Here is a 27403-nt window from a genome sequence, read left to right on the forward strand (position 1 = left end):
TTGGCACAAACGAGTAAAGGTGGTCCCAGTGGTGATCGGCACACTGGGTGCAGTGCCTAAAGACCTTGGCCTGCACTTAAACACAATTGGCACTGACAAGATTACCATCTTCCAGCTGCAAAAGGCTACCCTACTGGGATCTGCATGCATTATTCGGCAATGCATCACACAGTCCTAGACACTTGGGAAGTGTCCGACGTGTGATCCAATACAACAGCCAGCAGAGTGATCTTGTTTGCTGTGGACTCATCTTGTTGTGTTTCAAATAATAATAATAATAATAATAATAATAATAATAATAATAATATATTTGTATTCTTCCCTATCTCCCTAAGGGGACTCAGGGTGAATTCCAGCATACAAAAACACAAAGGCAAACATTAAATGCCTAGAAACAGCAAAACACAGATTAAGGTAAAGCCTTCCCCTTCCAGCTCTGAGGGGTGGTGCTCATCTCCATTGCTAAACTGAAGGGCCTGCGTTGTCCATAGACACCTCCTAGGTCATGTGGCTGGCATGACTATATGGAGTGCTGTTTACCTTCCCACCAAGACAGTACCTATTGCTGTACTCACATTTATATGTTTTTGAACTGCTAGGTTGGCAAAAGCTGGGGTTAACAGTGGAAGCTCACGCCGTCCCACGGATTTGAACCACCAACATTCCAGTCAGCAAGTTCAGCAGCTCAGTGGTGTAACCCATTGTGCCACTGCAGCCTCTAATAGTTCTGGTATCTCACCAAGCTACAACTCCTAAGATTCCATAGTATTGAGCTATAGCAATTCAAGGGGTGTCAAGTTCTACAGTGTAGCGTAAAGTGGCACATCAATTCTGCAGTGTAGAGGCACTCCCAGATAGCAGATTAAACATTATTGTGTTTTCTGCAGGCTTATTGAGTCAATAACACTTGTGGTATCAGATATTGCTTGCATGAGAGGGAAATAGCACTATGGAAGAGGAATGGCAATGGGTACAGTTGGCAAATATAAACCGTATAAGCCCATCTTCCAGCTAGACAGGGGATAAAGGGGTATTAGACAGTCATATAAAAGCATTGTAAAATGTACTTCTTTATCAGACTATATTTAAACGATATAATTACTCTGCAATGTGCTTTTAGATTTTTTAAAAATTGTTATGTAATACTATAAATATACTTAATTGTCTTAAACTAAAAGGGGAATAGAGCCGATCTTTATTTAAATATTATAGCCACTCAAGAGTAATATAAAAGTTGGGGGGAATGTCTCGCAAACTTCCTTTTAATCTTAGAGTTATAGAATCATAGAGTTGGAAGAGACCTTGTGGGCCATCCAGTCCAACCCCCTGCCGAGAAGCATGAAAATCACATTCAAAGCACCCCTGACAGATGGCCACCCAGCCTCTGTTTAAAAGCCTCCAAAGAAGGAGCCTACACCACACAGCCTCTTATAATAATATTTATGTTTAATGCAGCCAGTGGATTTCAAAGACTTAATTTTTAAAATATAATTAAAGTGGAATTTACAAATAGAAAATAGATATATAACCAGGCTTACATAAATTCAGGTGCAGAAGTAAATTTTAAGGACATTAGTGAATTCTTTTAGCCAAAATAAAATGAAGTTAAGTGTCCTCTAGTTAACCCAGCTACTGATTTTCACTGCTGAAAATAATATTTAATGAATTTGATTGAGAAATAAGATTGCACAGCAAAAAATTAATATCGTGCAAATTCCATTGCAGGCATTTTGCTAGACTGTCATAGAACTGGACTCAATTTAATGAAACATTAAGGAAGTCTACTTGACTACTTGCATTTTGTAGCACATGAGTGAACCCTCCCTCCTTCCTGACCCTCTTTTACTTAAAGACTCTTAGTAAAAACATTATAAAGAGGAAAGGAGATCATAGGAAACAGGAGCATAGTAGAATATTTGCGGTGTCAAAGGCTTTCATGGCCAGAATCACTGGGTTGCTGTGAGGTTTCCGGATTGCATGGCCATGTTCCAGAAGCATTCTCTCCTGATGTTTCACCCACATCTGTGGCACGCATCCTCTGATGATGCCTGCCATAAATGTGGATATAACATCAGGAGAGAATGTTTCTGGAAAACTCACAGCAACCCAATATTTTATTTGTTCCCCTCCGTTCACTAACTTCTTTTTATGCAATAAGAGACTAACAAGGGTACATCACTAAAAACTGCTTTAGAAACTGCCATAGCATATTTCTGCTATTCGACTAACATGTTCTCTTTCCAACCAAGGTGCATACAGACCTAGCATTGTTTGAATCACAGATAAATCAAATCACTTTGTCCTGTTGGCATAAATGTCCTTTCCCTGCATCCACTGTTATCCTTGAAGCATTTATAACAATTTTTATTTATAACCATTAGAAATAAGGCAACAAATTAGCATTTAAAACTGAGATGAGGGTGTTTTTTTCCTGCCAAGTAACACATCCCATTGGGGATAATCCAGTGCCAGGGTGAAGCTTAGCTCTCAGTCACCCTTTTATGCCTCCCACTATCTTTTCTCTCTATTGCTATCATTCCCCCTTCCTCTCTGACCAGAAGATACCTTTTGCAGTCATCTGAAATTATTTTTGCAATTAAACCCAGAGTTTTCCAAATGTATGCCATTGTTTAAATGACTAAAACTCACACAGTAGTTGAAAGATTGGCAGAACTCGGTCAGTGTTTGAATTACTGCATGTAGGTCATTAGCACTAAGAAGGAAAGGGAAACTTGGCACCAATCTATATATGACTCCTAATGTAATGCTACATTTGTATGCACCTGAGAACCTTAGCTCTAATGAAACTCAGGATTTGAAGCCAATGCTGGAACTTAAATTTTGTCCTGAAGGTTTTAAGAGGTGAGTTTCATCTGTTGCTAGTTGAGGACATGAAAAACTAATAGAAAATAAATATAGTATTGATGTAGACTGATATAGCCAATTGATTTGGTAGTTTAAGTTCCCCTGATTGCCATCTAGATGCAGCTGCTCTGGCAGCCCTGAACAAGCCTTCTGATGAGATCATCAAGTCCTCCAAGTTCCCAGCAGCCCATGCGCCAGCACCCAACGAAATCCCAAAGATTGAAACAGAGTACTGGCCAGGTCCTCCCTCACTTGCGGCTGTAGGTATGGAATACGTGGTGTGGGCAAAACCAAAAAACTGCTTCCTGCTGCCTATAAATAAGTCTAGAGTGATTTTAATGCTAGATGTTGAACATGTTTGCACTTAAAGGTTATATGGGTGCGACACTAAATACATACTTAATAGTACCATCAACCCTCCACACAGGACTCCTGTAAATGTGAAAAAAGAGCGAATAAAAAGTTGTTGTTTCTTTACCTGAGAGAATACCTCTCTAGGTATGCATTGCCTTCCCCACTTCTTTCAGCAATGGTTATTACATGGAACGGGAAGCAATCAGTAAAATGTTAGAGAACATAATTGTGTCTGACACACAGCCCTTATGCCCTGCTTCTCCTCTAAGTTCACCCACTGTCACCGGAACCAGCAAATGAGGCCATACCATTATCAATGGAAGTAAGATTCATTTGCTAAACCAATCCAGTTCCTTATGTGGAATGGGAAAAGCTTGCAGATGACCATGTTGTCATCTTCATATCTTGACAACCATATAGTTAGGATTCTTGTTGAGCAACCAATAGCACAAAAGGTTTTTAAGTGAAGTGTAAAGCAAGTGACATGTAAAATTTAAGTATACATGACTTTGTGCCTTAAGATGTTTATTTTACCATTCATGCTGTTTTTCATTATTTTTCAAATCTTTATGTGTCATATCATCTTTGTCTGCGTGATTACTTAGGACCTGGAGAGATATTCGATTCAGAGTCCAAGGGGTGTTTTTAGTAGTGTCTACAGGAGATTCAAAATCCAGAAGGTCATAGGAGCAGTTTTCATAGGACAATATGAAAAATAATGTTCCTTATATGTGTATATAAGGAAAATTATTATCAGGTATGAATCCTGTTGCTCATTTCTTCCTGAAAACTCATGTTTTTGGGAACACAAATAATGTGTGCTGGAAAGCAGATCAAGAAGTAAAGAGCTGGAGGAGAAAAATCATTGAGTAGAGAAGAGTTCAGCACCTGCACCTGCCTGCTATTTGCATTGTGAAGATTTGGAGGGAGGACAAAGTCCACTAAACATAATATGTAGAAGTACTTACGGCTCCATATATCTATAGTTCCATCCTAATGTATATCCAGTTTATACAGATGAGAAACATTATTTAACCCAATAATATTTATAATTTCATTTGCATTCAGTGGTAATTCCTGCCAGGCAGATGTTAGAAAGTTACTTTTAAAAAGGATTATTATAATAACACGCTGAAACTATTGGTAACTGAACAGTTGTAGGATAATATTGTGGTACTCATGACATGTTGCTCTTCTTAAGAATAATTTTGCAAATGCTGCTCCTGATGTGCATGGATAGGACTGCAGCCTGAAACTGGGATGTAGTGACATGACCATGAGTTAAATATGTTCCCAAAAGCCAACAATAGCTTAGTCCTCTATATCAGTTTAGGGACTTGGTTGTTGAAATACTTTCATATTTCTTTCAAGGATATATTGTCTGCTTCTGCTTAGTGATCTAGAAACTGAAATGAGAAAGATGTACTTCTAGTACTGGTGTTATGAAAATCCCAGCTTTCTGTTGCTAATATACTTTGCCTTGAATATGGGGTTGTTCAAAACTCAGATCCCCAGATTATACTAAAATAGTTCATCTGTGTGCCCACCTGTCCCATTACTTCTTCATTATATTTAATTAATTTAAATGGACTTGGATCCAAAGGATCTTTTCTGTAAGGGAAGGTCATTTCCTCAAACAGAAAGCTGTTTTTTCCCCACTGACCACATGCCCTTATGTGAAAAAAAGGGAACTAAATTCCCAAAGTATATTCCAATTATTGCAAATCATTGTGAAATATCTTTAATAAAATGTAAAACTCTCAAGTTTCCTTGTGCTATGGTCACATTGTGCAGTCTTCTGCTCATTCTTACACAACAATATGAAAAAGTTCACCACTTCCAGAATGCCTTATTGAAGTACATTCCTAGATTCAACATACAGGCTCTAGAATCTAGATTCACTTTTCAGTTGTGTAAAAGATAACTCATCCATGCAAATATATTATTTAGACAATTAACAAGCTAAATTTCATCTTCTACAGATTTGCCCTCGGTTTTATAAATACAGAATCAAAAATTTATGCTGTATGCATGTTAACAATGGAAAGAAGGGCAGCTGTGGTAAGAAGACTTACCAACAAGCTATTTTTGAGATATTTGACCTCCCACATTTGTTACATGGCCACTCTGGCTAAGTAAACCAGAAACACCAGTTTTTGCCCATAGCATTTACAGCAGATTCAGGGAAGGGAGAGCTGTAGGATCTCGTGTCAATGGTGTAGTGAATATGCTCCAGCTTTTAAAGGAGTTATCCAAGGTACTGGATCCATTTTGAGAGTAATGTTCAGGACCTTGGAAAGCTTTTTTAAAGTTCAAGTGAAAGTAGCAAAAATTTGGAAATTGGAAAAGTTGAGCTACAAACTAGAGGTGATTATATCATCATTATTTTGAAACAAAATTGTTAAAATGTGTGTATGTTTCATAATAAGCAAATCTAAGAAAACATGGGTGTTAGATGCAAGTTCCTATGTGCATTTGTGCAAGAAGCTTTCTTTGTGCTGTGGTTTTGTGGAAGCAGGTTCTGACATGCGACGCAGATCTACTGGTAGAGATGAAGACCTTGAGGAACTCCAGAGGCGTCGGCAGCTACAGGAGGAACAGCTGATGAAGGTGACAATAATTTTGATGTAAACCATCCAACTGTGCCAACATGAACACAACTCAATTTAATTTCTCTATCAAACATACTATTTTCATTTCTCATATGCAGCTCAACTCAGGTCTGGGGCAGTTGATATTAAAAGAAGAGATGGAAAAAGAAAGGTCATCACTATCTGGTAGCCGTTATGAATCTTCAGTTAATTCATGTAAGCAACAATGTTTGAAAGCATATTTGGGATATCTGTGAAAATAAATGAGGACTGCTTTATACCTGGGAGATATTTTCAGTGGCCTCATTGGGATTTATTCAAAAACATGTACAAGATGATTTTATTGCATGCATGTTTCAACATTGTATTGTATTGCACAATGAATTCATGAGAGGGATCCTGAATTTCTATTGAGCATGTTTCTATCATTTGGATAATCAACCCATCATGTATAACATCTTATGATTTATGTCTCATGAGAGAAGTTTATTGCAATGATGTTATTTATAACTAATTATATGACCAATTCTTCTTTTTTACACAATTTTGTCTTATTACCTAAAATAAAAGAATGTAAACAAATTAAAATAAAGTTCAGAAAGAGTGCCGAATCTGATGAATGGTTCAAACTACAATACGATCCCTGTAGCCATAGAATCTAACTCATAGTTTCAATTTTCTGGGTTGTCAAGTCATGTTCAGCAGGGCATGGAGAAATAATCCACCATAATTGGGGCCACCCCACATGCTAACCCGACTTTTTGGTTACAGCCAAATTGTCAGTTACTCTCCCATTCTGAAACAGTTTTATTTTCCTACCCTCGCAAACCTGACATGGGCAACCTTTGAGAATTCAGAAATAAACTTAGGGGTAATCGAAAAAGAGGGTTGGTAGAGATAGAAGAAAGGCAGGGAAGAAAAAAACAACAAATACTAAACTGAAAGATGCAGTTCTTCAAACAACACTAGCTGGTTTAATTTACAGAGAAAATAAAAGAGTTCTTGCACCCAGATAGCTACTGCCTAGCATGTCTCAGAGGTAGAATACAAGAAATTCCTATAGAGCAGTGATTCTCAACCTGTGGGTCCCCAGATATTTTGGTTTTCAACTCCCAGAAATCCTAACAGCTGGTAAACTGGCTGGGGTTTCTGAGAGTTTTAGGCCAAAACACCCGAGGACCCACAGGTTGAGAACCACTGCTATAAAGGATATCTTTCTAAGAATGTTCTAGTTCCTCAAGGCCAACTGTATTCATTTCAATAGGTTTACTGTTACCCATGGTTTTCTGTTTCCACAATAATTTCAGGAATGTATCCCCTGTGGATACAGAGGTTGAACTGTACATTTTACAAAGTAGAGTGTATCAAGATTTTTTTTAAAAAAAATTAAGTTTTCAATTATTAAAAAATACTGAGCAGCTCATTTTATCAGGAACTTAATTATGATATTATTACTCACATATATATTAGGTTACATATAACATGTGGATTTATTCATTTATTAAATTTTTATATCCTGCTCCCCACCCAATGATCTCAAGATGCCTTACATTGTAATCCGTTTAAAACAATAAATAATTACAAAAGTTTAAAATGAGCTAAAAATACATTAGATGGTTTCTCAGTATAAAAATAGACAATTTAAAACCAGTTCAAATCTTGAATCATAAAACATGTGCATCCTGGATAAAACAATTTGCCCAGAAGGCTTTTCTTAAAAACCCGGGTTTCACTGTTAGGTCAGAGCAATATTTGTGTTCCTGAAAATCCAGCAGGCTAGGTCATGAAATTGTGATTAAAAAGCGGCATACACCTTGTTGATATTTATGTTTCTCATAGCCTTTTAGCCTTTCCCACATTGGGAGAGGAAATCAACCTCAGGGAGCAGGGCATCACATTCCAAAGTGCTGGATCACAGCAAATTAATTACTGGTTTACCACGCAGGTTTTTTGGGCAAACCACAATGCATTCCAGAGAAGAAACAGAGTTATAATTACTGTTTATTTATAACAGGGGCTCTGTGTATGTGTGTGTGTGTCCCCATATAATTAGAATGCATGTCCTTGGTGCACTGTCCAAAATCTTAAGCTGTATTTTGGGCTGTATATACAGATGCCTCTGCACACATTGAGCTTATAGTAATAGTGGTAACAGAATGTCAAACTATAGAAAATTAAAGAGAATTCACTGTAGGTTTCGATCCCACCAATAAACACATCACATAATTGCTTGCAAGTAGGAGCCTCATAAATACTGTATACAAGTTGAGTATCCCTTTGCTGGAAATCAAAAATGCTCCAAAATCCAAAATCGTCCACATGAGTAACTAAGATGGTGACATGTTTGCTTTCTTTTTTTCATGCTCAAAATTATGTAAACCATTGTGTATAACATCATCTTCAGACTATCTGTATATGGTGTAGATTAAACATAAATTAATGTTGTGTTTAGACTATCTTGTTTCCAAGATATCTCATGATGCAAATGCAAATATTCTAAAATTGAAAAATCCAGAAGCCAAACACTTCTGCTTCCAAACATTTTGGATAAGAGTTCATTACCTTGTGTGTGAGTACAGAGAATGATCTGTTCAAATCTCACCATGTCAAGTCACATGGTTTTTTTTTTTTTATTTTATTTTACTTTTGTGCCTTATTCAGGTTAATGGTAGAGATCATAATAGTGGCTTTTTGGAAGAGTCCCTTTTAAATAATGCGGCCAGGAGTTTCTGCTATGTCATGCATGTCTAGCATTACTAGCAGTACTTGCTGCAACTTATGAAATCTCCTGTAGACACGGTAAAAACAAGTTACACACTTAAAAAAGTAAAATTGTTGAAAATAGAGTATCATACCCAAACTAAAGAAAGTTTATAATATATTAAATGCTATACATATGGCTAGATTGGGTTTACATGCAAACCAATCTAGATGGAACCTTTGAAGTTTCAACAGATAACCTCATTTGACATTTAACTGGCATTGAATATATTCTGACTTTGATTTTTGGTTTATATTTTTATGTTATTATAATAATTATTTTAAAAAGTTTCTTGATTTGTTTCTTTCCTTTCCATTTAGCTCCCCGTGCTGCTGCCTCTAAAACCTCTTCCCTTCCTGGCTATGGAAGAAATGGACTTCATAGGGTAAGCAGATAGGTTTTCTCATCTGTGAAAATGTGCAGAATGTGTATGCAGAGGACATGTTTGTATAGAATATGGGAGTTTTCCTACTACTGTTATTAATTTTATTATTAGTATTAGTACTACTACTGTGCGTGCATGTGCTTTCAGGTCACCTGTTGACTTATGGAGGGCCCATAAATTGCATAGCATTTTGTTAGGCAAGGAATGCTCAGGTGTGGTTTTGCCAGTCCCTTCCTCTGAAATAGAGCCTGTAGGACCTGATATTCATTGGTAGTCTTCCATCCAATGACTAATTAAGTCTAATTCAGCTTAACTTTGGGGAGCAGACAGTATCTTGTGCCTACTACTTCTAATATTTCTTTTCAATGGGTGGCAAGTTTGTTCTAGTGAAGTTAATTCATAAAATATAAAGGTCAAAGATAAGTGGAAACACTACTTAAATACTCCAAAAGAACAATTCCCATCAAGTCTCTAAGAGGTGGATACTGATGAGCCCCATGCCAAAATTTCCAACTCAGATCTTTCTCTGTAGTCCCAGAAACTGGTCTCCCAGTACTCTTCCAAAGGTGGGAGAGTTCTTTCTCCCACCCTGGACATTCCACAGATATATCAACCTGACTTGCATCATTTCCATCAGACCTCACAACCTCAGAGGATGCCTGCCATAGATGTGAGCAAAATGTCAGGAGAGAATGTTTCTGGAACATGGCCATACAGCCTGGAAAACCCAGTGATTCCGGCCACAAAAGCCTTTGACAACACAACCACAGCCCTGTTTAGAGAAATTTGACAGAAGACTTGTAAACAATAATAAAGTACTCTTCAAGTTCTTTTGTCAAATAAATGACAGCCTTTATGATGCTATGGCTGGTTTTGAATACTTCTGTTAATTTTAGTTTATGGCAAATGAGAAAGAGTTTAATTGATGAACATATTTCCTTGTTGCCTACTCAGGGATGGCCCAAGCTTTTGATCAAGAACTTGATCTAGAACACTGACGGTAAACATATAATGATAATTTATTGACAATTTTTACCCAATAGTATGGACTACAGACTGTCGATTCACTGTAGACTAATTCTGGGCTCTTACTGCACCCTCTTTATCTCTTTGGGATCTCTCTTCCTTTCTAGCAGATACGTTTAAGAAAACACCCAAGGCTACAATAGAAAACCCTTACTGCCACAGTATCTTGTTCTATCTTGCTGCTTCTATCAGTTATTTACACAATGATTTCCACGTCTTCAGATGACAAGATAATGTGGTTGATTCAACTGTTGATTTCTTCTTTTTATAGCCAGTGTCTACAGACTTTGGTCAATACAACAGTTATGGAGATGTGAGCAGTGCTGCTCGTGGTAAGATCTTAAGAGATATTATTTCCTTCTCTGTGTTGCTTTGGTTTTCAATTGGTTTTGTAGAGTGCTCTTGCAGTTATATTTGTGGTCAGATTAAAAGGTTAAGCTGTTCTTATATCCTCCTACTGAACATCACATTTGGGCCTAAGCTATACAGATGCTTATTCTTATTCCAGGCAACTGTTTTGATCTGGATCATTAGCATACTGCAAGTTGCTACTGGTGTGAGAGAATTGGCCGTCTGCAGAGAAGTTGCCCAGGGGACACCTGGATGTGTTACCATCCTGTGGGAGGCTTCTCTCATGTTCCTACGTGGAAAGCTGGAGCTGACAGACGGGAGCTCACCCTGCTCCCTGGAATCAAACTACTGACCTTCAGGTCAGCAGTTCAGCTGGTACAAGGGTTTAACCCATTATGCCACTGCCAATTCTCTCACACCAGAAGTGACTTGCAATTTCTCAAGTTGCTTCTGACATGATTTTAAAAATTAGCATACTACAATTGAGTAAAAATAATACATGCATGGATGTATGTGTTCTTACATTAATTGTTTACTTCTAATTAATTTAAATTTTCAAGTTATGTGTCTTTTGCAATGTAGCATTTAAAAAGGTACCACAGTTAAAAACCCATATTGTTTGACATCCTGATCATTTGTGTTTTCTCATCCCACCCCACCCCACCTTCTTTTCAGATTTCCAGGTACAGTACAGATTTTCTACCTTCAAGTAGTGGACGCTCTGAACAGCTCCATCAACACCCTGGCCACTGTTTTACTCCAAGTTTCAATTTCTGCTACAGGGAAGCGTTTCTTAGAACATGCTCATTTGTATGTTTTATACCTAGTTAATGATGTGAGCTTGTACCACTGTGGAAAACCCACAGCTACGACAATACCTTGCGCAAGCCAGTTTTATGACTTGCTTGGCCCGCTTTCCTTAAATTGGCATGCATCTGTGGCAGTTCTCTCTTTGGTGGGGTCTCTTCTGATTCCTCAGATTTCCAACCAAAGGGATGTCCAGACGTAAGCTTCCTCTTTCTGAAGCCTTTTTCTCACCCTACCCTTTTTTCCAGATGTTATTCCCTACTTTCCCACATATAATTCTTTGATTTTGTATGTGGTTGTGGGCATGGAAAAAAAGATGGCCTTGTGATATACTTTTAAGGTTCTGTAGACTGGACAAGAAAAAGTGTAGAATTCTCTGCCTGTCCCCATTAACCCTGATCCTAGAATGTAGTGATTAAATGCTTGTTATGCCTATCATATCACATTTTCATAAACAGAAAATTATAACAAAATCCTCACTGCATATTAACTGCAAAAGACTTTACAGTCAGGTGGACAACTTTAGATCAGTTTTTTAGATCAGAGATCAGTTTTTTGTCTCCAGGGACCATCTGGGTCCACGCAGACTGCCCAAAAAGGCCCTCCAATCCAGAATCAACTGGAAGTAGCTGAAATCCACTAATAGTTTTGGACAAGTGGTTTTGTTTTATATTGAACATTGGAGAGGGTTGCTTGGGGATTTAGGACCATCTAATTTGCCTAGATGGAAATTTATTGTGTTACTTATTAAATGGGATTTTTTTTTAGAAAAGTAAGAAATAAAGTATAAGTGGAACACAACTAAGGCCCGCTCTACACTTCCCTATATACCGGTATCTGATCCCAGGTCATCTGCTTATCCCAGATTATCAGGTAGTGGAGATTTATATAATTCAGATAACCTGGGATCAGGTCCCGGGAGATCTAAGGACAGTGTAGAAGGGGCCTTAGTGAAAAGGAAGGATGGAACTGAAATGACAAGTTAGATATGTGTCAATATAGGATCAATGCTGCCCATCACAAAAATGTCAGCACGGGGTATTGAGGAGAACTAGGATAAAACTAGTTACTGACCTTATAGGTAGTTGGCTAGCCAATATGTGAGCAAGGATTGGATGGACAGAGCTTTGATTTGCTCCAGCAGATTTTTTTTTCTTAATTCTAGTGACTAGAAAGATTCTCTCAACTTGCCACTGAATTTTAACTTTGAAAGCTTCTGTTAGGATACATGAAGAACTTAACACAATTATAATGTCACAACTGTGTGGCATCAATAAGGAGAAATGATAAGTAAGCAGGTTGTACCTATATGGTATATGTACCATATACATTTATGAGATGTTAAAATCTTAATAATAGTTGGCCTTTGCAAAGGTCAAGAATGAAGTGTAAATTCATGTCCATATTCACCATGAATGCCTTTACCCTATTTATGTATGTCTGTGTGCATGTAACCTGTGTGCTTGATGTCTACCTATATCTGATACAGTCCCTCCCAGATGGTCATGTCCCTGGAATGCGAATGGACCGAGGAGTGTCTATGCCTAACATGTTGGAACCAAAGGCAAGTGCAGATATTATTCACTTTGCTTTAATACAATAATGGTTTGCGTCTTTGGAATGATAATATGTCATTAAAAGTGTATTTGCATCTTTGACCTTTTTTGAGTTATTTGTTATATGCCAGCTTTCTATTGCTTTGGAGATGTGCTTCCTTGTTTGTATTATCCACAGGACCAGAATAGAAAACATGCAATGAAAGCTAGACAGCAGGGGGGAATGTGAACCTAAAACTAATAAACCTCAAACAGCTCTCCCAAACATTTGACAGAAAAAAATAATAGGAATCCATAGGGAATGATTTGGTCATAGCATAACGTGAAAGTAGGTAGGTAGAGGCAGAGGAAAGATGGCAGAAGCATCAGTGGCTTGTGGTTCAAGAAGGTCATAGGCTACTAATGCCCACAGCATCAGTTATGGTACACCAAATGAAGGAAATGAATTTGAAAAAGTTCATTCTTGGTTCTAGTTTCTATGAAAGTAAGCCTAATGCAAAATAAATAGAAGGAAATATTGGCCACGATGCTTTGATATTTGAGTAGTACTGCAGCACAAGGCTCGACTTGAGGTTCATCTTTTCCATTTTCTAAAAAGATTATACGTACTGTCAGCTCAAATGATAGCAGTCCAGAGAAAGTAGAATGGAACTTGCTTAGTCCATTGTGTTAGTCACAAGTCTCCCTTATAGACTTGTCATAGCCGTTGGGAAGTTCTAAAAATACCTTTAAGGAGAATAAATATAATGCTATGCCGAGGCACTCTATAAACAGAGCAGCGGTAGGATGGTGTGTTGGACTCAGTGCACTATCCTAGCACTGCTCGGCATGCTATTATATCTATTACTCCAACTTTCTACCAGAAAGTGTGGCATAATCAAGGCAAAATACAACTTTTCCACAGACAAAGCTTGTTTTGATTTTTCTGCCAGGAAATTGTGATCATTTTTTATATAAAAAATCAGCTGACACATTTCCTTACTTCGATATATAGAAGCTCTCATTTGAAAGTCTAACCCTGCATCTCTTTGGTTAAGAAGGTTATCTTTAGCCAGAGAATTCTGCCCCATTTTGGGCATGAGTGAAAATATTTTGAAAATTGCTCACGCCAACAGTGTATCCTGATTTTGTCAGATACGTAGAATGGGTTCACAGTTTCGAAACTGTTCAGTGTTCTGTTGATTTTGGCTGTTTTGTTTAAAAACTGTATTTTTGTTTCATGCTGCACTGTAAAACATTAAAAAAATGTAATTAAAGTAATATAGTGGAATGAGCTGTAAAGTTGTCAGATTGTTGGATTCTGCTACTAAATCTCTTCTGTGTAAAATTATACCTTACATAATAATAAATTAAGTGGTAAATGTTTATTCTTGACTGAATCTTCTTTATTACACTTCTGAAATGTTTATTTCTTATAGTAAATAATGAAACAACTAATATAGGGCTACATCCAGGTGTTAGTTTCAACTGGGGAAGACCCACTCTGGGTCTATGAAATTAACATAAATATAAACCACGTTTATATTGATTCAGGGGTACTCAAATCGGAACTAACAGATAAAAGCCAGTGATTTAGTCAGTTCCCATAATTTTGTCAGTTCAAAAACATTCTAAAATGAATTCAATGGGAGGGAAACTTGTCTCAAATATCCTCAATCTAATTGACACAAGTCAGTTATTTTAGTAAATGTCATAAAGAGTCCTCCATTAGAAGCCATCTTCTCCCTGAAAGTAATCCAATCCCATCTTGTTTAAATAAAAAAGAAACAATTGGAATTGGAATGGCAGGCACCTTGAAAACACCCATCACCAATCAGTATTCAGTGAAGAGTGAACAGACACACAGAACCATCTGGTCTCTGTTTTCCTCACTGCGGTGAAATAATGCAAATTATTTTCAAATTTGCATCTTTACAAAAATAAGCACATACAGCCATCCTTCCACATTCTCATGTTTAACTTTAACAGTTTTGATTGTTAATGGATGTGATTTAAAAGTTCTCTCTAGGTCATCCAGTATGACTCTATGGTCAAGACCTAGAGCAGTGTTTCTCAACCTGGGGGACAGGACCCCTGGGGGAGTTACAAGGTGGTGTCAGAGGGATCGCTGAAGACCTTCAGAAAACACAGTATTTTCTGTTGGTCATGAGGGTTCTGTGTGGAGAGTTCAGTCTATTTCTATCTTTGGTGAGGTTCAGCATGCTCTTTGATTGTAGGTGAACTATAAATCTCAGCAATTACAACTCCCAAATGACAAAATCAACCCCCTCCCCCCAACCCACTAGTATTCAAATTTGGGCATATTGGGTATTTGTGCCAATTTTGGTCAAGTGAAAGAAAATACATCCTGCATATCAGATATTTACATTACAATTCATAACAGTAGCAAAATCACACTTAAGAAGTAGCAACTAAAATAATGTTATGGTTGGGATCACCACAACATGAGGAAGAATTAGGTGCCCATTCTGTGTTCAGTCAGTGGTGGCTCATGAACAAATTGCAGTTCCATATAGTCAATGGTGGTACCCCCAGCTCCATCCACAAGCCATCCGTATGTTAGATTCTTTGACAGAGTGAAAGAAGAGAGGGGGCATTAAATCCTTACTTCAAAGCAGTGGTTCTCAACCTGTGGGTCCCCAGATGTTTTGGTCTTCAACTCCCAGAAATCCTAACAGGTGATAAACTGGCTGGGATTTCTGGGAGTTGTAGGCCAAAACACCTAGGGACCCACAGGTTGAGAAGCACTGCTCCAAAGCAATAACCTTCACATTTTGCTAATCCAGTCCTGTGTCTGATTAACCTCCACCAAATATGATGCACCAGGAGAAAAGAGTAATAAAGAAATATATAGTGCAAATAACTCTAGACTATTCGAGCAAAGAGATTGTGTCATATGGAACATGTTCAGCTCCAAGAGTCTTGGAATTCAGCTGATAAGATTATAGCCTGAAATAATCAGGATGATACATTTACTGTTTATTTCCATATTTTGTGGATGTGATAAAAAACAAGTTTCATTCAGTGGACAGTTTTTATAAAGGAAGTAATTTTGATTTAGAAGTAAGCACTATTAAACTTTTTACAAGAGTTTTCAGTTTAAAGGTATGAGACAGAATAGCCCCAAGAAAATGAAAGAGGATTCTGGGAATTGCAAAGTGTAGTAGTCATACTTATGGGATCACATAAAACAAAACAAAACAAGACGCTTGTATGTGGATTCATTGACCAATATAGGGAGGTCAAAATAGAAAATGTGTTTGTACACAAATGTAAGTTACTGTGTTTCAGGTCTCCTAGGCTGGAAACAGCAAACTGATAATTCTAATATATTTCTAGGTATTAAATGTCAACACAGGTATTTGAGTGTCCAGAATCAATAGTATTTCATGAACAACAGAACAACTAGAGCTAAAAGGCACTTGCTCATATGGGCTAGAACATAACTCAGACTTCTCTCACCACTCCCCAATACTATTCTATCATTCCCGTGCTTTTGAAAATAGTCATTCCACAATAGTATCTGAAATGCAGAGATATTGTTTATGAAATGTCTATGGGTGTAGATCTTGGAATGTTACTTGAAGATATTAATATATCTTATTTGCAACAAGGAGGATTAATTATGTAGCTCTTTCTGGGTGATAATGCATCTGATGAAGGGACAGCATCAATGGCCATTAAATAATTGCAACCATGTATTTGTAATCTAACTATGCAGTGCAATCTTATGCCTATTTACTCAGAGGTAAGTTCTATTCAACTTAGTGAGATTTACAACCTAGTACATATTGTCGAAGGCTTTCGTGGCCAGAATCACTGGGTTGTTGTAGGTTTTTTGGTGCTATATGGCCATGTTCTAGAGGCATTCTCTCCTGATGTTTTGCATGCATCTGAGGATGCTTGTCATAGATGCAGGCAAAACATCAGGAGAGAATGCCTCTGGAACATGGCCATATAGCCCGAAAAAACCTACAACAACCCACTAGTACATATTCTTTGGAATGATGCCTAACAGAGCAACACTGTGATGAACGGGGATGTAAAGGAGCAGAGAATTAACCTTTTCCAAATGGCTGAAGACTTTTTCTGGCTATGACATGCGGTGAATTTGCAGTTAGCTTTAAGAGAAACACTCAATTTTCTACTGCTTAATATTCCATATACAGGCAGGCCCCAAGTTACAAATATCTGACTTACAAATGACCCATAGTTAAGAACGGGGATGAGACAACAGGAAGGGAGGCAAAATCACTCCCGAAAGAGTTATCATGGGGAAAAGATGTCTTCACTGAAGCTTTATCGCCAATCCTTATTTCCACAACATGTCATTTCTTTCATATTCCAGTTATCACAGGGACCGAAAGTGAGGTGGAATCTTCTGAACAGGGACACAGACAGCAAAACAAACAGCACAGGGCTGTTAACCCTTCTCTATGTACCTGTTCCAAGTTACAAACAAATTCAGCTTAAGAACTAACCTACAGAACCTTTCTTATTCATAACTTGGGGACTGCCTGTAGTCACCCACATTCTTCAAAATCATTGTAATATAAATATATGCAGTTGGCTATGCTGTACATTTGCATCCCTGGCCATCTATCTTTTATAATAAGTGTGTAGTTCTCATATTTACCTTTTTCGAATCAAGAATCACTAGATACTGTATATAATTGAGTATAAGTCTAGTTTTTCAGCCTTTTTTTTTAGCCTGAAAAATCCCTACTCAGCTTATATTCGAGTACAGGTTATTTATTATTTTACTCTGTTATTATTATTATACCTTTATTACTTTATTCTTATTACTATTATTACATTTATCATTTTACTCTATTATTACTGTTATTATTACTTTTCCTTTATTTTACTCTATTATTATTATTATTATTATTATTATTATTATTATTATTATTAACACAACAAGATGAGTCCACAGCAGACAAGATCTCTCTGCTGGCAGTTGTATTGGATCACACGTTGGACACTTCCCAAGTGTCTAGGACTGTGTGATGTATCGACGTATAATGCATGCAGATCCCAGTAAGGTGGCCGTCTGCAACTGGCAGATGGTAATTGTGTTTAAGTGCATGATCGTGAGGTCTAGAGTATTGTGCTCCAGAACTCTGTCAGTCTGAATTCAGAAGTCCCAGAGTAGCTTGACGTGTTTATTTTCTGTAACTTTTTGGGGCTTATTATTATTATTATTATTATTATTATTATTATTATTGCATTGATTATTTTACTCTCTTTATTATTATTGGAAGGAGACGTAAGCACATTTACATTGAAGAAGGTTAGAATAATGGTTTGATTAGAGTTGAGCAGTCTTATTTTACAATACATTTTTATGTAAATATTCAAAAACATTTAACCTACTGATGCCTCAATTAATGTAATTGAATTTGTATCTGTTCTTTTTTTTTCACTTGGGATATTCTTTATTGCTTTAAAATTTCACAGAAAACCTAGTTTTTGGGAATATCTCTGCAGTAGCTTTGTCTAAATAACACCACACTCTTAAAAGCTAACACATTCAAGGAAGGTCAAAGTGTAGCACTCCAGAGGATGTTGGATTTACAACTCCCATCTACCTTGGCTGACATAGCTAATAGTGAGGAATTATGGGAATTGCTGTCCCACAATATCCAGAGAACCAGGGGATTCCTCCTGCTGCCCTATCAAATAGTAATCATCACAACCTCCATCTCTGATCCTCGAGAAATTTCGGAAATGAAACTCTTAAGCTCCTTGCAGGGCCTTCAAAAGGAAAAGACCTAATCGATGTTTTCTCTCATTCCCCATGCTTTTTGTATCTATACTTATTTTGAAATTTACCAATAGCTGCTGCATTTCCCACTCTCAGCTTATACTCGAATCAATACATTTTCCCACTTTTTGTGGTAAAATTAAGTGTCTTGTCTTATATTTGGGTCAGCTTATACTCAAGTATATGCAGTATGTGTCTGGGTAACTCAGGAATGAATAAACAAACACTGAATTAAGTGGGTGTGATGAATAGGTAGATATAACAAAAAGCAGATTTATTTATTTTCTTAAAAGACTCAGAATAGGGCAGAAGAGGGGAGTGATAAGGAAAAAGAGGAATAATGGCCCAGAATGAATGTTGCACTTGTTTAGCAAATAAGAATTGAAACAAAATGCAGAGTGCCAGTCTATAGGGGACAGAAGGGTAGGAAGAATCCATTAGATTCCTATATTAAAGAGAATGCTACTTTGTTAAAAAGCAAATTATGCAGACATCATCTTGATCATAGAAATTAACTTTTGACGTAACAGTTGGGTAAGTACAGAAAAATGTGTACTTTGTATTCCAGTATTTCTTGCAGTCCGTTAGTGAACTTGCAGCTGCCTTTCAACAATGAGCACATTGTGCTTCTGAGCTTAATGATGCTTTTCTGTGGCACTATAAATTCTTCATAAATGCCTCTTCTCCATCATTAACAGATATTCCCATATGAAATGCTGATGGTCACCAACAGAGGGCGAATTAAAATTTTAAGAGAAGTGGACAGAACCAGGCTGGAGGTAAGAAGCCCTTCATTAGCAAAATGAAGTGGCTGAAATGAATACATTGATACAATCAAAAATATAAAATGCATACATTGTATGCATTTAGTATTTTTGATCTTTTTTTTTCTAATTTGGTCCACTGACTTATTCAATCAACTTTTTTATTTATCTTATAAATTTATGTATAAAGGAGAAGCTGCGGTGGTGCAATGGATTAAACCCCTGTGCTGGCTGAACTGCTGACTTGAAGGTTGGCAGTTCTAATCCACAAGATGGAGTAAACTCCCATCTGTCAGCTTCAGCTTCCCTTGTGGAGACATGAGAGAATGGTAACACTCCCAGGCATCCCCTCAGCAATGTCCTTGCAGACAGCCAATTCTCTCACACCAGAAGCGACTTGCAGTTTCTCAAGTCGCTGTGGACACGTTAAAAATGTATAAAGGAATGAAATAGTAAAAACAGACAGGTTTATTATACTTCTGTATATGTTTACTCAGAAATAGGTAAATGTGTACAGGATTTCAGCATGAATGAGCTAAGGAATATTTATCATTGTTATATTGATGCTCAACTGATGGTTGAGCATCAAAGGGTGAACATCATACATTAAAATAATAATTAATTGGATCAAAAACAAAAAATACTACTCTTGAGTATCTGCAGTATGTCAGGCTCCAGAACAGAAGTCTTTCAACGTCCATGTTGGATCTGGGACCTTCTTTTTATAACATGCTAATCTGTTGAACATTAAAAATGTGGTTGACCCCCACTTTGTTTTTATTTAGATGAGTTTTTAGGCTACCATCCTAAATTGAGACTTGAAACCTGTGTTTGTGGACCAGTGACTTTGAAACCACATAGTTCCTAAAAACGAGATTCTAACATAATACACTGAACAGCTAATTTCAGAAGCTAAGTAGGGTCAAGTCTAGTATATCCTTGGATGGTGGAACATCTTGGTTCTTCAGATAGGACCTTGAGATCTCTTGCCAGCTCTGGGCTGAAATGAACCAATACCCTGACTCAGGAGAAGGCTGCTTTCTGTGTTCCTTCCTATAGTGATGTGCATTGTTTGTAAAGTCTGTGTGTTTTCTCATGAAACATAACTTGTTTCCACACAAATGAAGTCTTATTAGTCTGAACATTTGCTCACTTTGCCTATTTTATGCATTTAAATATTTAATTCATACAAATTTTATTATCTCATGTACATGCACACACTGATATACTAATGTATACATATAATTAACAGCAAAAAAAAAAAACCAGCATATACATGGAAGACTGGTTTGCAGGCAGAAGGACCTAGATTCATTCATCAGTATGTCCCTGGAGAGCAATTTCCAGTCATCGTTAACAATACTGAGCTTGATAGATGAATGGTCTAGCTTTGTATATCCGAGTATTCATAAAAATTAAGAGAAATAGTGCTCTTGGGGTTGACCACTGTCTTTTTTTCTTTTCCTTTTTTTTAGCGTCACCTAGCACCTGAAGTTTTTCAAGAAATATTTGGCATGACGATACAGGAGTTTGATAAGTTGCCTCTCTGGAGACGCCATGACATGAAGAAGAAAGCCAAACTCTTCTGAATCTGTCTGACCCTTTGAAGGAGAAAATATCAAATATAGGATAATGTATTATACTTCAGTCCAGATAATTTTTGCAGAGCAAAAGCTTAAGGAGGGGGGAAAAGGGAAAGGGAAAATCTGAGAAAGGCGCCTTTTAATGCCTTGCAAACAGGGCAAATGGCCTGTTGAGCTGATCAGAGAGCTACGGCACAAACATGTCCCTATTCAAAACCTCAGCAGTGGATTTTGTTTTTCATTACAAAGTTTTAACACGACATGTATACATAATGTGAAGCTGCTCTGCCTTCCCCATGTTCCCTCCACTTGTATGGTCAAGGGACACTGTATTGATAGAGCCAGGAAGTGCCCACGGGACTCCAACCCACAGTTATGTAGTTATGGCTTCTCTGAAGAATGAATGAATATATTCTGTAGTCAAGGAAAGACTTTTGTGTAATATATCTACCCTTTGGGCACAACCATTACAATTATTTGGCATTGTTTCTAGGCAGCCTTTTCTTTTTGCTGAACCCATCAACAAAGCAGGCTTCTGAGCTGGTGCACTTTGCTCTGCTATATACCAGGCAACATTCAGAAAGCAAACTCCTAGTTTCCACTTGCACATATCTGCCAGTGAATTGCTGTGCTTAGTCTCCCCTCTTCCACTTTGACCCCTGCTTTGTTTAATATAGCTCTTGCTTCAAACCAATTCATTGAAACTTAACAAGATCAGCAAGCAAAGTGGGGGAAAGAGAGAATTACATTTCCAATAACGAAATGACAATAGTGTTTCAACAGTATTTTGCTGCAAATTTTGATTTAATTCAGAGGCTGCCTTTGCTGTGGGAGAGTCACCAAGGCATGATATTGGCTATAGTAATGATCTTGGCCAAACACTACACTAGTAATATTTGCAAAGAAAAAATATGTCATTGCTTGTTATATTGTCATGCAGAAAGGGCTGTATTTTGCAAACAGAGATAGTATGAGATGGGCCCAGATTTTGCCAAAGCAAATCCCTTCTCACTTGGCAAAAAGCACTTGAATCAGAGCAGAGTGTGTTGAAACAGACAGATACTATTGGCATCATTTGCTGGCTCACTCTACTGGTGAACTCTGAAACTTGGATGACAAGGAAATGACGTTTTAACTGTTTTTTAGAGATGATACAAAGCTCCCCCAGACAGGCTCTGCTGCTAAAAAAAAAAAAGTGTCAGCTCCAACCACTGTTGTGTGTATGCACTGGTGACACTGCACAATATATCAAGTTAAGAAAAAATTGTTTTGTTTTTATTGATGGAAAAATGGACTCGCTCTTTGCACAAAGAGGCTTACATTTGACTTTCTTCTACTATTACAAAGCTGCAACCTAGGTTGTTTTCTTCATTTACCCTCAGTGCCTGGAAGAAGGAGCACCCAGGGCAGTTACTGAAACTCATTGTGCTACACATAGTTTTTCCCCAGAGTGTCTTTTGTGAAGAGGTGGCCTCCCTGTAGCTCAACTGCCTGAAGGACATGTTCTGCTCACATAAAACCTGTTTCAACAGAATGTGAAGTTGCTTCTTGCCAATGGTAGCACACACAGATGTTGATCTTTGACTCAGAGTTACGATTTCCACCATTTAAAGTTTTACCCTTTAAAAAATTGAGTATGCAGATTTCATGGTAACACTTCGCCTAGTGCAATTCTGTGTACCATGTTGATTTGAATACAGTGCAGCTTATTCCAATAAGGCTTGCTCCTAGTGGGGGTGCATCTAAATAGTATCCTAGTGAGCAGAAGGCTTATAAGAAGGCTTGACTAGCTGTTCCAGAGATAACCACAGGAGAATAAACTAGGCATTTGTTGGTGGTAAGTGGTCATGCAAGCACTTGGAAAGCTGAATCCATTACAAGTGATCAAATTGCACTTCAGTGACCTCTACTATTCTTGTCTGTATATGTTTGTCATCCTAACAGACAAAGTGGTTCTTTTATATATCTATATCTGGTGTGTGGGCAAAGTAATAAAATGCATGGGAAAATATTTGTATAGGAGCCTTCTGCAACTTGGTGTCCACCTGATGAATTATAATTCCAATGTAATGGATTCCCGGCTAGTGTAGTCATTGGTTGTGACACCATGTCTATACTATCTTGGCAAGGGACAATGCAGTTTTTCACATTTGCATACTGCAACCATGGGAAAGAGAGGAGAGATAGAAAATTCTCCCAACCACTTGACAGAATAATACTATTAACCAGCTTTCTCAGTGGTTACATGGCCAGTTGCTACCTGTTATTCAAGGAGGTGCCTCTTTAACAGAAGAGTTGCCCCTTCAAATATTGCCATGTGCCCCAAATTACGTTGTCACTTAAGACAATTTGCAACAGAATTAAGAGGTTTAGAGAAACTTCCAAACTGAAATACATAGCTTTGTTTTATTTCTAACGATACACTATATGTCATCATACTGGGCTGACCTGTGTTTTCATATCAGCTCCCATTTATGTTCAAAAGGTCATTCCGGATGGATGGTTTATCATGGGCCACACTCTTCTTTGGAGACATTGGACTGGAAACCAACTAATCACAAAGGAATAGATGACTTCTTTCCTCTTATGCTTGCTGTTTGCACTACCACCCCATCCACTGCCTCTGTGTGGTTTGACATCCTTTCTGCTTTTCCTTTCCTGTTACTTCTCTTGTGCTATGAGCTGTAGCAGATATTTGAGTTGGGCCCATAGAAAGTGTGAGAATAGCATGACCACCTACTTTGGTCATCAGCTGAGCAGTAGAGGTGCTAAATCGCAAGTAAATGGCTTTTTGCATGGTTGCTGCTTGAAAACATCCTATGTGGTGCTGTAACCATATAAGGAGCTATTATTTGTAGGCTCCAACCACATGGAATGCGAAGTCCTATCACAGCCTTTCATTCTTTCATATAATTATTGGGTCGCTCCTCTGTTTTTTCCTCCAATTTGACTTTACCACAATTTCCACATTGGTTAATTCAGAATTTAGTCAACTTTTTAACTTAGAAAAGTAGGGTGGTTCTTGTGCTACTCAAAGTACTGGTCTCTGGATTGGTGTTGAACCATTGGCTGCTGGTCCCTGACAAGTTTCCAATGTGTAAAAAATTAATGCCAGTCCTTGGTCTATTGGAAACAATGATTTATAGTCCCCCACACCAAGTAACTTAAGAAACACAATAGTAAGGCATGGAGAATTTGGAGGTTTCACCATTAATAGAAATGGCTAGTTAAGTGGTCCTTTGTGTCTTTCATAAACTTTTCTAGGAGAGGAGGAACTCTTACATAAACCAGAAGGCATTATCAAAGACAGATAAATCTTAGTATTATTAAAGTTTTTAATAGATCCCAGAGTGGTATAGGAAGCAGTGTGGTGTCGTAGTTTGAGTATTAGACTAGGAATGTGGGAGATCAGAGCTTGAATCAGCCATGGAAACCCATTGGATTATCACAGGCAAATTACCTTCTTATCCCAACTAAACAAACCTTGCCAAGATAGGCTCCTATTGAGTCAGAATTGACTTGAAGGCACACAACAGCAAGTTGCCAGTTCCTAAGGTATAATTCTCGCAACTAATACTGTTTGCCGGTAAAAGCCTTCAATCTCTGATGTTGCCACTTAGATGGTGCTTCTTGACTACTACTAATGATCCACTCATGACCATTTCAAACAACATGTGAAATTGTAAGCAACTTTCCACTCTTTGGAAAGGAAAGCATTGTTTGTGTGTGTGTGTGTCCATACTTCATTTTTTAAAATGTATGAGTTAAAAGGCATTATAGGGTGAAATGAAACATGTATTTTAGACAAACACAAACCACCTCTGATAATTCCTTGCCTAAAGAAACCCTATGAAATTCATAGGATCACCATAAGTTGATTGGCAACTTGAAGGCACATGCACATTTTGGGGTTTTTTTAACGTACACTGATACATTTTTTCTGATGAAAAAATTAATAGTACAGGTGTGCAATCGTAGACAAATTCCTTCCACTCTCTATCAGTCATTTTACATGTCAAAACGACAGGGTCTTTTTTTTTTTAAAAGGAAGTGAAGCACTACTGTGATGTGTAGCCATGGAGACTGTAAAATGATGTGATGGTTGGATTATGTAGATGCCCCATAAAAAGTATGTGAGAAAACCAGGTCTATTTCAAAGTGAACAGTTATGGAAGTACCCCAGAATGAAGTCTATCACTATTACCAATCTTATAGCATGCCTTTAAAATTTATCTATGTATAACTTCTTGACTCTGTTGTGGTGGAATCAATACTCAAGTGACCATCTATTTGAAATATTTTACTCACCTCCAGTGAGGTAGGTGCTTAATTCCTAATGGTGCTTAACATTGGGGTTGTTTTCTCTAACCACTTTAACATCTCTACTGCTTGATCCAAATGGCAGCCTAGAATAACAGGAATTTCTCACTCAACTTTTTCATGTTCAAAATATGCCATTTTCTCTACCAAAAAATTAACTGGTGTTGCTTTGTTAGAATTGAGGTTATATAAAGAGAGAAACCTACAACAGCTGTATTTCTGAGGAAACATAGGTGTTGAAAGTACAGAATCTGCCTGGGACAATGGTGACAACTCTATAAAGACCTGCCTTCAGAAGATGGCCAAACAAGTCTAGTTTAAACCCCTGTCAAAATATGGAAAATACTTTGATTATTTTCAAGTAGTTTTCATTGTGCTTTTTTTAAATGGGAAGGAACCAATAAGCTTATTATTTCCTTCCTAAAATGTTCATCCATGTGTGAAAATGATAACACTGCATGAGTTTGTTCATTATTTTCCAGTGGCTTCCATCAAAATATTAACATCAACAGAAATTTTGGTGATTAAAAGCCATGGGGTACAGCAATGACAATTTTTTGTTGCTCTTAATGGCAATTTTACATTTAAGTCTCTCTTTGTGAGTAATCTATACATGAATTTGGACAATCAGTTTTCAAGACTAATCAACACTTGGTGTATCAAAGGGAAACAATCAAATTCTGGTGACAGTTCCATGAAGCTTAATGGAACATTTTGTCCATTTTTCTAATTAGAAAGACCTTCTAATAAGAAAGATCAGAAAAGCCTTTATCATAGAGCTGGGAAATTGTGGCCCTCAGATTATTTTTTGTGTTGCACTTCTCATTAACTCTAGCATAGGTGAGTGATAATGGGAACTGCAATCCAAAAGCAACTAGAGGGCCATAGTTCGCCACTTTGCTTTCTCAAGTACTGTTTATGCTACTTTGTATTGTTAATGACCCCATTTGATGCAAAGTAGTCCAGATTGCTGACAACCCTTGTAGTGAGGGAGCCTTACTGCTGTTTGGTAGAAAGATCACTTTGAATAAGTTATATTCTACTTCACTTTTATTAGGTTTTTAACTACAAGATGTTTACATGTTCCCTACCCAACCCTTTCCCAGAAACAAGAAAAAGTAGCCTTTTTCAGATTATTTCCCTTTTGTTCGTTTCCCCTCTCCCTTTTATTGTGGGACAGCTCTGATTTGGAGCCTCTGGTTTTTGTCTTTTTAAAGATCACAAATGCCTGTCTATACAGTTAAGTATGCTTTTCTGCAAAACCAAACACATTGGCCATCACTGCTGTTCATTTTTCCTTCCATGATGCAAACGTCACCCAACCACCCTAATGCCACTATAATCTACATCACTGTTGTATTCAAACCAAGTAAATGAATAAAGTTTTGAACTTTACTTTTCTCTTCTAGTTTTTGTGTCATGGATTTTGTGGAGGTCAAATTCATATTTCCAAAATCTTGATTATGACATGGGTTTTGTTCCAATGGACAATAAAACTTGGGAACAATGATTCAACTTGTGATAAAAATGTCCTCGCCCTCCTCCAGAAAAACCCTGATGATAATGTTTGAAGGATTACTCTGGTAGAGAAATACCTGTACTGCCTGCAGGCTCAGGGTGCCCTGATGGCATGTTTATGGAGAAGTTCACTAAATTTATTTTTTATGCAATAGGGCTAAGTAACTAAATACCCTAAAGCGGTGTTTCTCAAAATAGCTAAAAAAATAAATAAATAAATAATGCTTTATTTATAGCCCACTGTATCTCCCAGAAAGGAATCAGGATGGCTGTCACAATGCCAGGACTTTGCCAGTATTCAGGCAGAGGTAAATCAAACAAACACCCAGTTTGTCTCAAACAGTTTAATTAAAGCAGCACTTACTTTCTGGCTGTTTTAATAGTACAAAATATAAAACATAAAGATAGCACTCAGCTACAGAATATAAAACAAAAACCGATAGCAAACGCTACACTGTAGTCAAAAGTTCCAGTTCAGTGGTCAAATGCCGAGAGTTCAATGAGCAAAGTCCAGGGATCAAGAATCTATACTCTAGTCAAAAGCCAGTCCAAAGATTCAAGGTTCCAGGAGACCAGTCAGGACACTGAAAATCCAGAAACCTGGGGGGAAAACCAGCAGCATCTACCACCAAGATAAAACAAATACTTTTCTCCTAAATACCAGTCCCACAGCTAGCTCCCTAAATCCAGTAACACCAAGCTGCAACCTATCCCTTGCAAGCCTCAACCCTTAATTGCCTTTACCTGTAAACTGT

At 37.5% G+C, this 27403-nt stretch overlaps 1 protein-coding gene across 26 annotated transcripts in view; it reads left to right on the forward strand.

The window, feature by feature from the left end:
- The window catches only part of ABLIM1 (actin binding LIM protein 1), a 271609-nt gene extending 245084 nt beyond the window's left edge, over nucleotides 1-26525 (forward strand). For 15 of the 26 annotated variants that reach the window (XM_060768480.2, XM_060768478.2, XM_060768463.2 and 12 more), the window contains 6 exons: nucleotides 2983-3129; nucleotides 5738-5829; nucleotides 5930-6026; nucleotides 8892-8956; nucleotides 10254-10314; nucleotides 11009-12633. In XM_060768480.2, the coding sequence (XP_060624463.1) occupies nucleotides 2983-3129; nucleotides 5738-5829; nucleotides 5930-6026; nucleotides 8892-8956; nucleotides 10254-10314; nucleotides 11009-11046 (500 nt within the window). In that variant the 3' untranslated portion in view covers nucleotides 11047-12633. Of the gene's footprint in view, nucleotides 1-2982; nucleotides 3130-5737; nucleotides 5830-5929; nucleotides 6027-8891; nucleotides 8957-10253; nucleotides 10315-11008; nucleotides 12705-19161; nucleotides 19243-20702 lie in introns of those variants that run through there. The other 11 variants (XM_060768464.2, XM_060768474.2, XM_067465812.1 and 8 more) reach the window with 3 other exon arrangements.
- Nucleotides 26526-27403: the final 878 nt, after the last annotated feature.

The sequence above is a fragment of the Anolis sagrei genome, chromosome 3, assembly GCF_037176765.1.
Source record: "Anolis sagrei isolate rAnoSag1 chromosome 3, rAnoSag1.mat, whole genome shotgun sequence".
Lineage (NCBI taxonomy): Eukaryota > Metazoa > Chordata > Lepidosauria > Squamata > Dactyloidae > Anolis > Anolis sagrei.